At 36.9% G+C, this 14,899-nt stretch overlaps 1 protein-coding gene across 5 annotated transcripts in view; it reads left to right on the top strand.

Annotated features, from left to right (window-relative positions):
* Sara (Smad anchor for receptor activation) overlaps nucleotides 1–9,721 on the top strand; it is a 76,548-nt gene extending 66,827 nt beyond the window's left edge. For all 5 annotated transcript variants that reach the window (XM_083138032.1, XM_083138030.1, XM_083138035.1 and 2 more), the window contains 2 exons: nucleotides 622–786; nucleotides 8,658–9,721. In XM_083138032.1, coding sequence (XP_082994158.1) covers nucleotides 622–786; nucleotides 8,658–8,813 — 321 coding nt within the window. In that variant the 3' untranslated portion in view covers nucleotides 8,814–9,721. The remainder of the gene's footprint in view (nucleotides 1–621; nucleotides 787–8,657) is intronic.
* The last annotated feature ends 5,178 nt before the right edge of the window (nucleotides 9,722–14,899 follow it).

Consider the following 14,899-nt stretch of genomic DNA (forward strand, 5'->3'; position numbering starts at 1 on the left):
CTTATGGTTTTCATGATATAAATTTTCAAAGTTTGGGTTGCGTGACTTTTGAAACACACTGTAATATTGCACTTTTTTTTATATCAAACATGGTCAGCATATAATTACACCTTCGTTCTCTAATTCTGTTATACTCCCTTTAGACAAAATCATTTTTCCTAACTTTTCTGCTACGATATAATTCTACCATATAAAGTGGGAAATTTTACGGCATTTCGATGCCAATGCCATAGTACAGGTAGAATCAGTCCTAATATTCTTAGCATCTCTTGTAGCATAACCAATCAGAAGCAAGCTCTATGTCACATGGGCAAATGTAATGGTGGCAGAGTACAATGTAAACAATGTATCACTTCACACTTTTAAAAAACAGTAACTGTGCTGTATATATTATCTAATGTTTTCTGCACACTTCGCATCTCAAATGCTAACTGGAATGTTACATGAAATGCTTCCGTGTAATGTACTGTCTGCTATAAAATAAGATTTTTGGATTCACTCATGTACAGTATGAGAGTGTGGTGCCATATAAAAATTAAGAAGTTACTGAGGAAAGTTTTGTTTTTCTAGAAAGAGAATCACCCTGTATAACATTCTCATTTTTTGGGCATGATTTTTCAGTCAGACGAGGGCACAGGTCCTGGTCGCTGCGACCCACTCGATGTGAGCAGACTCTCAGCATCCCTAGCCCGTGCAGCATGCGTTGCACTTGTTCCTCACCTTCACGTTCTGAGTGCAGCTGGCCTTATGCAGATTGGTGTGAGAGCAACGGTTGATGCAGAAAATGTAAGAATGATTTTTTTTTTTATGTATTATTTCTTTGAGGTAGAAACTTTACTAAATGCTACTGTAGAAGGGTTAGTAACACTAGTTGTTTCAAGTAATGCTGAGTAGTTTTGTGCATGTTTGTGTGTTCATCGAGGCTGTTCATAAATAACGGGAATTATTGAAAGTGGGTATTTAACATGTACTATGTGTGGATTTTGTTCATGATAATTAACTAAGGACCTGTTTTGTGTTGTTTTTCAGAAATCGGTCTTACTTTTCTCACATTGTTGTAATTCTCCCCAAAAGAAAAAAAAGGTTATAAAAAAGCCTTCATTCTTACAGTGTGATTTGTATTGCTTATACAGTGGAACCACAATCTTAACTCTTTGGATGCGGAATTAAATTTGAAAATATATTTTTTTATAAAAAAATAGTTTTCACAATTACATTGCATTATATATGATAGAGAACTTACAAAAGTCATTCCTTGCACTGGAAAACCATTCTGTAGTCCCTGGTGGTATGATATTTTGAAAAATTTTGAAATTTTGAAAAAAAAACAACATTTTTTTAGAAACAATAATTTTACACAATTAAATTGCAAAATATGTTATAGAGAACTTACAAAAGTCATTCCTTGTACTGGAAAATCATTCTGTAGTCCCTGGTGGTATGATTTTGAAAAATTTTGAAATTTTGAAAAAAAAACATCATTTTTTTAGAAAGAATAATTTTACAAAATTACATTGCAAAATATGTTATAAAGAACTTGCAAAAGTCAAAAAAACTTGCACTGGCAAACCATTCTGTAGTCCCTGGTGATATGATATTTTGAAAAATTTTGAAATTCCTGCACCTAGATCAATGCTGTTTTGCACTCTGCTCCATGATGTTACGGACGGCCGTACAAATTCTTCATCAGACACTACACAATCACTGTCACCACTTGAAGTCTCATAAAAACTGTCGCTATTATCGTCACAACTTAATTCACCTTCTGATTCTGAGTGGGCAAATAACAGTTGAGTAACATCATTATCAGACAAGTGTTGACGACTTGAGGAAGCCATGTTGTTTACATTCGAACATGCATTTGAAACTGACATGTCAGAGCACTCAACGCTCGTATGTCAAAGAATTCTAAACGGAGGCATAATTAGCGACATCATACGGATAAAAACAAAACTACAAGTTCAAATAGTTCAAAATACTATCAACAGATGTCAGAAGGCTATTAAAAGCGACGTACTTCGGAAATGCGACTTCCACGGAGCAAGGCACCTGGCGTGCTGTGCATAAAAGCGACGACCGCAGCGAAAGAGTTAATATGTTGAGTCATTCAGGTTCTGGCAAAAAGGTCATTTTAAATAATAGGATGTTTACCTCAGTTTTATGTTTGCTGTCCCACTTCATATATAGCAGGGATGGGTCGATATGAAATTTTGGCTGATACCGATAAAGTACCGATATAAAATTTACTGATACCGATAACCGATATTCTACCGATCCGATATAAAATTAGAAATTGTCTTTGAAGAACCTGAAAGGTTCACTGACCTCTTTAATAAGTGTGTGTTTCAAGGTGACTGCAGTGCAAGATAAATTGCATATTTAGACATTTACTTTTTTAGAAAGTAGGACATGGATATTATCCATATTTTTTTTTTTTTTTGGATTTGCAGTAAATTATCAGATAATAATCGATATATAGGATCGGTAAAATAATCGGTAATTTTATTGATAAACCGATACACCACTATGCCTATATCGGCGATACCGATAGAGTACCGATTAATCGGTCCCATCCCTAATATATAAGTATTTTACCAAGCTGTGGCATTGCCATTTTTTTTAGAACATTTGCTAAAGATCGCCCTGTTGGCCATAAATCATTCTCCTCGTTACCTCCCACCTACTTTTGCAGCAGTCTCATTTCCTAAGCATCCTTGAGCTTGCAGTCAATAGGCTTTTCATGTGACATGAGGGAAGGCTTTCAAATGGGAAAGATGGGATATTTTGTGAAAGAAAAAGTCCATTAAAAAAAATAGCTGATTATCACTTTGGAGTTGGTCTCGTGAAGCTTTGAGTGAGTTTACTGCTTTTCCTTCATGAAGAGATATGCACGTGAAGGGGAAGGGTCTTCATCATTGGTCATGCCACAAAATAGGACAGGCAGTGTAAGTTTCTTATTCCCATGAAGTAACAGTTGGGCTGAAAAGTTCGTAGGCTAACATAGTAAAAAATATTTTTTTGACAAAATTCGATTTTATTATTCAATATAGTTGCCTTCGAGGGCGATACAACAATTATAGCGGTCATACAATTTTTCGATGCCATTTTTATAGTACGATTTCTCTTTAGCCTCAAAATAGGCCTCAGTTTCGGCGATTACCTCTTCATCAGTGCTAACTTTCTTTCCAGCGAGCATTCTTTTAAGGTCTGCAAACAGGAAAAAGTCACTGGGGGCCAGATCTGGAGAATATGATGGATGGGGAAGCAATTTTATTACGGTTGAATATCGCTAAACATTGCTCCGAATCATCAAAACGTTGTCGCTTTTGATCGATTGTGAGCACGCGCGGCACCCATTTTGCACACAGCTTTCGCATGTTCAAATATTCATGCACAATATGTCCAACACGTTCCTTTGATATTTTTAAAGTCTCAGCTATCTCGATCAACTTCACTTTACGATCATTTAAAATTATTTTGTGGACTTTTTTGATGTTTTCGTCGGTAACAGCCTCTTTGGGGCATCCACTGCGTGCATCGTCTTCGATGCTCATTTCGCCTCGTTTAAATTTAGCAAACCACTTCTCAACGGTTGATTTTCCTGGTGCAGAGTCCGAATAATGTTTATCAAGCCAAGCCTTGGCTTCAACAGTATTTTTTTCGCCAAAAAGCAATGCTTTATTAACACACAAAATTCTTTTTTATCCATTTTTTCACAATAACAAAAGCTGCTTCACTCACAATGCTATATCTCACGAACTAATTATCCGGCAGCTGTGAAATTTATACACGTATCTTTTGAAGGTACGAACTTTTCAGCCCAACTGTTAAGAGGTGACAATTGTTTTAAACTGAGTCTCATTTGGTAAATATATTATGTATCTCCAATGCAACCCTTTTGTCACCTGCTAATTGAAAACAATAGTTTGTTATCAGAATACAGGAAAACCTCGTGAATACAAAGTTCAAGGAACCAAAAAATGTCAACTTCGAGTTATCCAAACTTTTCAAGATGGCACCTGTTTTTCAGGTGTAAATAAAGTAGAGTATAAATTACCCCCACAACGTATGTTTTATACGTGGTGGTAGCTCAGAAAATAAGCTTTATATGTACTATTTAGTAATATTGTACGTTTTAAAGAAAGTGTAAAAAATGTTACACAAAATGAGAACACAGAGCGTAAGTGGACACAAAGATTCCAAGGAGACTGTAACACCATTTATCCTGCCTAGTTATACAACCGGTTATGCATGGAATGCATGTTGTGGCAAAAAGTCTTTTAAAAAACTGTATTTTCTTTCAATTGTGCAAAGTCGTTGCCCTTCCACGAAATTTTTACAATTTTAGTTCATAAGAAACCTGTTTGCACGGAGATCTATAAAAAGGAAAACAATCTCGTTTATTGCAAGAAGTGAAACACTGAAGAATCTTGACAGTAGTCACATTGGCGCGAGCAAGAGACTGGAGATAATCGGACAGAATGAATATTGGATTTTATGTGCGTTCACTAGAACATTGTCCGTTACAGGATTAACTGGTAAGAAAAGATTCTCTTGGGAAACACAACCTTTCCCTGGGGAAAAAAATGGTGCTATCAATTTCATTCTGGTTCGACTGTAAAACATCGTAAAAAAAGTCACGTTTTCTTTGCTTCAGTTGCCTTCATATTCGCCCCTTCCCCCTTTGCAGGGATCGGTCCAAACTCTTCCTGAACTTGCATTGTAATCCACCCTGAAAAAAGGCAACTTGTGATCTGTTTGCAACACATTAAACAGCGCCACACTCGATAATCACTCTGGTTTGGATCCCACTTTTAAACTGTATATTTAGTCCCTCTTAGCTCATCAGCATGAAATGAACTCAAACCAAGTTTTACGAAACATGCGTATTTTATTAATCGACAATTTATTGTTGGATTCAGAAGTATTCTGGAGGTCAAACACTCGCTCTGCCAAAACTGTTCCTCTCATATTCCTACATTAAGCATTGAGTTTGTTTTTTTACAGCAGCACGCTAATGGTTCTGAAGAAAAGCTGCGACGAATATACAAACTTTATGTGTTGTTTTAAACTTGTTTTTCTTTTGGGAGATGGAATTTGGTTATCGTCAAATCAAAACAGCTTTGCGAGATTCAAAACAATGAAGCTTTATCCTTTATGCTGGATGAGTCATTGCTGTTATCAGCAAGCCACAACTTTCCAGATGCTAGACTAAACACTGGCGCCAGCTGCAGGGTAAACACAATGAGACTGGCTGGAAGTTAGAGCAGCAGGTGGCAGAAGGGAAATCAGCATTTTAAAGATAAGGCAATTATCGAAGACTGAACTTTTATCAGCAGTGTGAAAAAGAAAAGTGATCTTTGCATTACGCTTTACCATGCAACAGACAATAATATGGGCAATATTTCCTATCCAGACAGCTGCATTCAAACAAGAAAGGGGGACCTGAATTCTGCAATTATCGCATTGCCATTGACACCAGTGGCGGATAATGAGCTGTTGTAGGAAAAGGGGAGGTCACTTTTCTTTTTCTTATCCCGCAGTTTTTGTTCGTTTTGAAGAAGGTATTCAGAACTGGTTGCTTTATTTTAGACGCCAAAGGAAAGGAGCCCGTGTGCGCACATGAGCAAGAAAATCATGGCCGAAACAATTAGCAACGGGACCCCCTCCCCCCCTCCGTTTGCTGATAGGAAAAAGGGAGAAGTCACTCAGCCAACAGAACACTTTTTTGGCAAATTTTATGACCGGCACAGTTGGGAAACGTTTGAAGCGGGAAACGGGAGTTGCAACATACGTAAGATCACAGTCAACTTTTGCAGGAAATCTAGATGACAACACATTAAGCAGGTTGACCATCTTTAGTTGGCCTATGTTGCTTTGATTATCTGTAACAGTTTTCGTTTTTTTATGAAGTTCTACAGGGCACAAAGAACAACGCTTTTAATGAAAGTGGCTTACTGCCTCTATTTTTTTTTTAGATTTTTCAACTGTTTGAAAATAAATTACATTATTCCCTAGGTTGTTCCCAATATTTCTGTATTACTTTTGTTCATAAAAACATAAATGTAAAGTATTAGGTAGCAAATGTACTTGGTGGGTATATCAGGTGCCATCTTTGAATGTGTGTCACTTGAGACACTCATGTCAGTGACAGTGTACAATTGGAACTGCACCTCTACAAACAAAAAAGCATTAATATATAATTATGAAGCGGCCCCGGTGCCCACCCAGCATCGAATAACATGGGTACCTGGGGGAAACCCTGGGGGTTAAAGGCAGTCAGGGGCGTGATGCTGATCACATCACCCCCACTCACGACCGGATCAAGAAAGTGTGGGGCGTTACTGCCACACACCCTATATGCCTTCATGGCATGGTGCTATGCACAGGGGAGCACTTTACTTTTTTGTTTTATGATTATTGTGAGTTTTAGTGAATGATAAAATATATGTCACACACTCATGCAATGATTGGTAATTATTTTTTGTAATTATTATAATAAATAAATAACTGCACATATATAATCAGAAAAGGAAGCAGTGATTCAATAATAAAACTTTCTTGAATTTTAATGACAAAAAAAAAGTGTGGGCCTGTGAGCCTCACCCCGGTATATTAAGTTTCTTGTACAGAACTAAGCTAGGGTTAAAACTAAACGTGTAGTCCTGATGAGCACATCTGACCATGAAATGGACTTAAAACAAGCTTTTACATGTTTGTGTCTCAATTTAAATGTTGATGTCATTAAATATGAAACAAATGTTAATATCAAAATATTCGATGTTTTGGGACAATTAAAAACCTTTAATGTTCACAACACATATGCAGTAGTATACGTATTACATGTATGTCTGTATATATCCTGTTTACCCTTTTGACTGGTGAGCGGGTTTTCCGAAAGTAACCCCTGTGTTCCCGATGCCTTTGCCCGCGAATTTGAAATTTCTACACTTATTTCAGATGAAACGTTATAACTCTTAGACTATTGGATCAATCTACTTTGGGTAACTTTTGTTTGGAAGCTAGAAGCATAGCGCATGCAATCATGCCCAATTCGGAATGCTGAAGGTGGTAGGAGCCCCCAAATTTTCATGAACAAAAAAAATAAAAATCTGGACTTTGCCCCCTCTGTTCCCATTGTTATGGCAAAAGGACGCAAACTTTGCCTTGTTTTCATAGAATGGACTTCTGCCAACAAAATGAAACTTGTCTCATGCTCCTGGCTGTCATACAAGGTGAATTATGAGGCAATATGTGGAACTCGTTTTTTTTTTTAAAAAAAAAACCTAATTGCATAGTGCATGAAATTATTATAACTCATAGACTATTCGACCTATCTGCTTCAGGTAGCTTTTGTTTGCAAACTAAAACATCATGACATGGAACCATGTTTAATTCGGAATACTGAAGGCAAAAGGGGGGTTTGGGGGTCTCGCACCCCCAAATTTTCATGAAAAAAAATATAAAAAAATTGGACATAGCCCCCTCTGTTCCCACTGTTATGGGAAAGGATGCAAATTTTTGCTGTCACATAAAAGAATCGGTCATTAGCTGAATGTCATTCTGATCGGCAAGTGCGGACGAAAAAAGAAATCAAAACCACATCCAGCCACACACGTAGAAAGCTTGAGATCCACTCCCCACACGGAACAAAACTTCACACAAACTTCTCCACGCACTAGTCAGGTCATTTCTGATGGAACCCATATCCGTGCCAAAAATGGGCACCTGCAAAAATTTTCAGCTGAGACCTTCAAAATCTGCTTTTGTTTTGTCCACGTTTCATTCGAGACTTGGGCATCTTTGTTGGGTTTTTTGCTAATGACCAACTTTCATTCTAGCTACATTCTATTTTTAGCCTTCGGGCTCTGAAAATCTCCCTGCCACGGGCCTATGCAGGGTTCCAAATTTCCAACTGTCTTACCACAGACTGGCGATATTTAGCGACCTTCACCCAGAGGAAACAAAGTGCACCGTAAACATCTAGTGTTTATAGCTTCTCTTCAATGCATGACTCGGAACACATGACACTGGCATCTTGGAGGGGGGGAAAGTTTGCTTCACAGGGTGACAAAACACTTTCCGAGAATGTCTGTCAGTGTTTCCACCCGTAGAAGTAAATGCAACCTTTCAAACCAAAGCAACATAAGCTGCATCTGTCGCTTGTCCTGTACCGTTTTCTCAGGGAACTTTCAGACCGAAGCAACAAGTGACATGTGTCACTTGCAAGCAGACACTCAGTAATCCATTCAACCTTTTGAACTGAAGTGCAACATTCCATTTTTTGAAAACACTGTTTATGTTTAGCTATGAATTTCATATTGTAAATTGTATTTTATATTTAGAAATGAGTCTATTACAGTAGGGAGATAAACAAAAACCATGGAATGGGAAAAATACTGCCAGCTCCTGTATTCTCGTTGATTTGAGACAATTTTGTGAAAAAGGCCGAAAAAAGCAGTTTCTTTTTTTTTTTCGACCACTTCCAACTCTAGCGCGTACACACACACATATATATATACATACATACATGTTCATGATAATTTATCTATTAGTACCTGTTCCCACGTGCTCTCGAGTTTCCTAGCACTGTCCCTGATAAGTTATAGTAAGAATTATTCCTTTGATAAGTGCTAAAGCTCACTGCTTCTTGTCAGGTTGGGTATGAAGCAGGTAGCTGTGGAGACAAGCTACCTCCAGCATTTATGAAGAGCCTGGACAACGAACTGGTTCCGGTCATCCACAAGGCTGCCTCCGCTGCCCAGGAGAGTCCCGTCGTGCTCGAACTAATATTTCACGTCATGGATCAGTGACATACGCTGAATTCTCCTAGGGGAAGGTTCTCAGTGCAGAAGATCTGGTTTTCGCAAGATTGGAACTTCTCTAAAAGTTGGAAGCAGATATCCTTATTTTTATGCAGTGTCTTACGAGAGAAGAAACCCACTGTTAGTCTAAGGAAAATTGTTTAGGTTTTAAAATGTGCGATGTTATAAGTTTCGAGAGTGGGAGCACATCGGAGATTTTTTAATGTGATTTTATGTGCAGTTATTGTGCTAAAACAAACTTAAGTGTTTTGCAACTTGCCAAAGATGTTCAAGCTGGTTTTTAAATACAGTCTGTATATACATGTATATATCATGTCAGCAAATAACTATTTAAAAGTATACAAATAGATATTTATGTACTTGAATGTAAAGTAATGTAAGAACATGTAAAAAAAAAATATTACTAGTCTAATAATCAATTCCTAACATTCATGTATATACTGATGTACAGAGAGTTGTTACTTGGTGAACAGAAACAAGATGTGATAAATATCGCCTTTTAAAAAGATTTGTGTGACCTTGTTATCAGTTGCAATAAGTTTCTGTTGGTTGGTGGTGAGAGAATAATTTGTTGCCTTCCATATGAAGAAAGATTGAAAATAAAAACTACATAATCATTGCATAGATGCATTACACTAGAAAATAGTCTCACTCATTGGTATACGGATATGTGCTATATTGTCTCAACCGTATAGAAAGGAATAAGTTTTTAATATTTTAATGGATTAACATTCTTAAAAACAGCACTGTATTTTTTTTAATATACTCAGTTTATGTATAACCTGTGTTGTACTTCGTTCTGAAAAGAATCACATTCTAAATTTTAACATCTATGCAGTTTCATGTACTAAGGAAATATGTAAATATTGTATCAATATAGAATATAAAATAAGAAACAGTGTTTGTATTGTGATTGCTGTGCAAATGTCAATTTAAAATACTACTAACTTCGTACGATCCTATAATATCACATGTATACTTTGTAGGTGACTTATGCTTATGTATTTTTTCTATGAATTGAGTCCAGAAATTTCATGAGGTTTGCAAAAAATGCCATGCAACGCTTTCGAAGAGTCTAAATATCCTAGAAATTGTGCTAAATACATAATCATCTTTATTATTGCTATGTATACTTCCAATGTAAAAATTATGTATTACAATTTTCAGGTATCAGCATTATAGGGAATTACCCGAGTATCAGCATGTTAGAGGCCCAGTTGATGAATTTTACTAAACAGAGGGATGGATAACATAATCCAGATATTGAAACAAACAAATATATAATTAATACAGTGGAACCCTGATTTTACGTTCCTCGGTTTTACATTTTCCTGCATTATACATTCAATATTCACGGTCCCAATAGAGCAAAATGCTGTAAAACTTTCCTAGATTTTACATTTTTGAAAAACGTAAAATCGAGGTTATACTGTATTGTTCCCAAGAATGTGCTCCAGATTTCTCAAGTTTGAGGAAGAACAACATATCAATCAAATCTACAAATTTCTCGATTAATTTTTTATTTACAAATGTTCGTTATATCTATTGTACAAGTTATAGTAATTCAAAATAAAGTAGAGTGCACTGCTAAAGAACAAACATTTTCTTCAGTCAATATGACAGTTGCACATCAGAATGCTTCTTCCCTGTAAACAAAAAATATTTAAAAAATGTAACAACACATCCAAAAATAAACTTTCAACAGAATGTAGGGTGTGATGTGAAATCTTGAAATCAACTCTAAAAATCTAAATTTTATAAAAGGTATATAATTTGACCTATCACATGGTAAGAAAAAAATTCTATCTTAGATGCAAAGGTTGATCACTATAAAAGTAGGAGTATATGTGAAATAGAAGACAGACTACTCTTCTATTAATCTTTCATTTCCAGTACATACTTGTTATTTTCATCTTCATTTAAGTTTATTTAAGTTTATACATAAATGTTACTTATAAATTGCAATTGGTTGTCCAGCGAAAAGAATAGACTGTTGCTGCAAATGGGCTTTTTTTTTTTTACTTTCCCTACCTCCTCCCTCTTCTTAAATTTTGTTTTCACTACTGAGTGCAAATGTGAACACACTTGTTTCGAATGTAAAACGCTATTCTGGAACTGGTTAAGCTTTCAGACCAGTAAAATTTCCTTCTAGCAGCGCGTGTTTTTAATTTGATTTGTGCAGGGGCACGTGCACAGAGGGGAATGACCCAGCACTGTAGACTGCTTTCCACCCCACCCCCTCAGTCAGTACCGCGGTAGACAAAATTTCTCGGAAGGAGAGGGTGACTGACCGTTTGTTTCAATGAGCATTGACTGTGGTGGATCTGTGCGTTGTGTTGTGCTGTGCTGTAAAAAACCATTTGTTTTAATACTGAAATATGAGCGAAAGTAGTGTAAAGAAGAGAAGGTGAGAGGTTCTCAAAAGTAAAGAAAGGCAAATAGTAATTAATATTTTTGTTTATTTAAAACCGAAAAACCCGGATCGCAATATAAGATGGTGAGACAGTGAAAGAAACTGGAGTTTCACGAGCTACTGTGTATAAAGTTCAGAGTGAAGTTTCTCAGGTCCTCTTGATCTTGATTCACCAGGTGAGAAACAGCCCAGGAAAAGAACGCCAATTACAAGTAGAAATGTAAAATATAATTTTGTCAGAAGTGCTGTGTGACCTAAAGTTGACGAACTCTTAAAAAAAAAAAACAAAAAAAAAACCCACTTAATTCTGTTCTTGCTGCTGTTAATTCTGACTCCACATTACTGAATTTTAAAAGATCAACGTTTCATGTCTTTCTCAAAGAACTTTGCTTTACGTATGAGAAAAGGGGCAACAAATCCATGCTAATGGAAAGAGAAGATTTAATTTCTCTTCGCCATAAATATTTAAGAGAATTCAGGAAGTTTAGGCATGAAAATAGAAATATTGTTTACACTGATGAACCCTGGGTGAACACCAGAACCTCAGTCAATTATGAATGTAAAGACAAGACAATTACAACTGCAAAACAAGCGTTTCTGGCAGGTCTTTCCACTGGAGCGCGATACGCTTTTAGTGCATGCTGGTAATGAACGCGGTTTTCTGTAAAATGCCCAACTTGTGTTTCAGTGCAAAAATAATACAGCAGATGCCCATGATGAAATGGATGGAGAAACGTAAGAGATGTATTTTCGGGAACAGTTGCTTGCCAATCTTCTTCTGGGATCTGTTATTGTTGTTGACAATGCCTCTTATCATAGCCGCAAGCAAGAGCCAATGCCGACAACCCCGTGGAAGAATGATTTAAGAGAATGGTTAGTCTCGTGGCATTCGTTATGACGACGACGACATATTACAGAGAGATCTTCTGGAACTTACAAATATTCATAAAATTAAGTACGATAAGTATAAGATCGATCAGATGGGGCATGCGGTGCTTCTTTTGCCCCCATATCATTGCGAACTGAACCCGATTGAACTTGTGTGGTCACAGGTTAAACATTATGTGCGGTGTAACAACACTACATTCAAAACTTAAGATATTGAAAATTTAATTACTGAATCATTTAAGACAGTAACAGTTAAAAAGTGGCAAAATTACGTAAAACATGTCATGGACATAGAGAAGGAAATGTGGAATGCAGATGAATTGCAGGATGACGTTGATCAGATAATAATCCACTTGGGTAAAGATTCCAGCAAGAGAGATGATCTGATAGAAGAAAATTATTCTGCAATGGAAGGAATTAACCCTCTGGAGTGACATGTGAGAGAAAGTAAGTTCATTAAGAATTATTCTTTCAGTTTTATGTAATTTTGTGAATTTGTTTCTTGTTTTTAATAATAGCTAACCGTGAACTTATTTCTTCAATTTGTACGTACCCATGATTCAAGCGCCATGCACGTTTGTTTGGTTTTGTACTTTCGCTGCCAGCAGGTCCGTTACTCGCCCCTTCGGCAAGCGGCAACGCTGTTCTCATATACCCAACAGTCTATTCTTTTCGTTGGACAACCAATAGCAGATGCGTTACCCATCGCATCACAAACTCACGTGTAATTTTGCTTCTACGCTATCAACCTATTAGCAATGACTTATGTTAAGTTTTACATGTACACTTAAAATGAGCAAAAAATCAACTCTAGTAAATTTCTCATCTGATGAACAAATGTCATTAACCTTTTGATTCCCAAGGTCATTTTCACAAGTAAGCTTCACTGTCCCGAGCCGATTTTGAGCAAAATGCAGAGTTTCAATTAAATGAGTGTAGATCGGAGACTAATTGCCCTAGAGAGATGAGTGATATACCGTTGTACGTGGAATGAACCAGAGATTCAGACTATATGAAATTTATGCAAATTCGGCGTATATATGGAGGGGGAAATCCCCTGAAAATACTTTTTTTTTTAAAATGGGGTTTCGCCCCCCTGAAAAAAAGGATATGAAAAGTTCAAAATGCACATAGAAATTATCGCTGGCATGTAAGAAACAGAAAAATATTTGCATCATTGTCGTATGACCAATGTAACTTGAGTTGTACCCTCAAAAGGAATGGTCGGCATGCCACTGATTGAAGCTTCAAAATGCAGCTGTACCTTGAAATGACTTTAGCTCAGAGATTATTTGCCCTGGAGATATGAACTATATACCGTTGTACGCAGAATGAATCTCAGATTCAGACGATATATAAGTTATGCACATTCGGCTTATATATAGAGGGGGAAATCCCCTGAAAATACTTTTTTTTTAAAAAATGGAGTTTTGCCCCCCCCGAAAAAAAGGATATGAAAAGTTTAAAATGCACATAGAAATTATCGCTCGCATGTAAGAAACAGAAAAATATTTGCATCATTGTCGTATGACCAATGTAACTTGAGTTGTACCCCCAAAAGGAATTGTCGGCACGCCACTGATTGAAGCTTCAAAATGCAGCTGTACCTTGAAATGACTTTAGCTCAGAGACTATTTGCCCTGGAGATATGAACTATATACCGTTGTACGCAGAATGAATCACATCAGACGATATATAATTTATGCACATTTGGTGTATATATGAAGGGGGAAAGGGGAAATCCCCTGAAAATACTTTTTTTTTTAAGAAATAGGGTTTCGCCCCCCGCCGCTCCCCCGAAAAAAGGGATATGAAAAGTTTAAAATGCACATAGAAATTATCGCTGGCATGTAAGAAACAGAAAAATATTTGCATCATTGTCGTATGACCAATGTAACTTGAGTTGTACCCCCAAAAGGAATTGTCAGCACGCCACTGATTGAAACTTCAAAATGCAGCTGTACCTTGAAATGACTTTAGCTCAGAGACTATTTGCCCTGGAGATATGAACTATATACCGTTGTACGCAGAATGAATCACATCAGATGATATATAATTTATGCACATTCGGCGTATATATGGAGGGGGAAAGGGGGGAAATACCCTGAAAATTCTTTTTTTTTTTTTTAAGAAATGGTGTTTCGCCCCCCCCCCCCCCGAAAAAAGGGATATTAAAAGTTCAAAATGCACATAGAAATTATCGCTGGCATGTAAGAAACAGAAAAATATTTGCATCATTGTCGTATGACCAATGTAACTTGAGTTGTACCCCCAAAAGAAATGGTAGGCACGCCACTGATTGAAGCTTCAAAATGCAGCGGTACCTTGAAATGACTATAGCTCAGAGACTATTTGCCCTGGAGATATGAACTATATACCGTTGTACGCAGAATGAATCACATCAGACGATATATAATTTATGCACATTCGGCGTATATATGGAGGGGGAAAGGAGGGAAATCTCCTGAAAATACTTTTTTTTTTTAAGAAATAGGGTTTCGCCCCCCGCCTCCCCCCCGAAAAAAGGGATATTAAAAGTTCAAAATGCACATAGAAATTATCGCTGGCATGTAAGAAACAGAAAAATATTTGCATCATTGTCGTATGACCAATGTAACTTGAGTTGTACCCCCAAAAGAAATGGTAGGCACGCCACTGATTGAAGCTTCAAAATGCAGCGGTACCTTGAAATGACTATAGCTCAGAGACTATTTGCCCTGGAGATATGAACTATATACCGTTGTACGCAGAATGAATTTGAGTTTGAGGAAGA

Source organism: Lepisma saccharinum, chromosome 16 (assembly GCF_977018435.1).
Source record: "Lepisma saccharinum chromosome 16, izLepSacc3.1, whole genome shotgun sequence".
In the NCBI taxonomy this organism is placed as follows: domain Eukaryota; kingdom Metazoa; phylum Arthropoda; class Insecta; order Zygentoma; family Lepismatidae; genus Lepisma; species Lepisma saccharinum.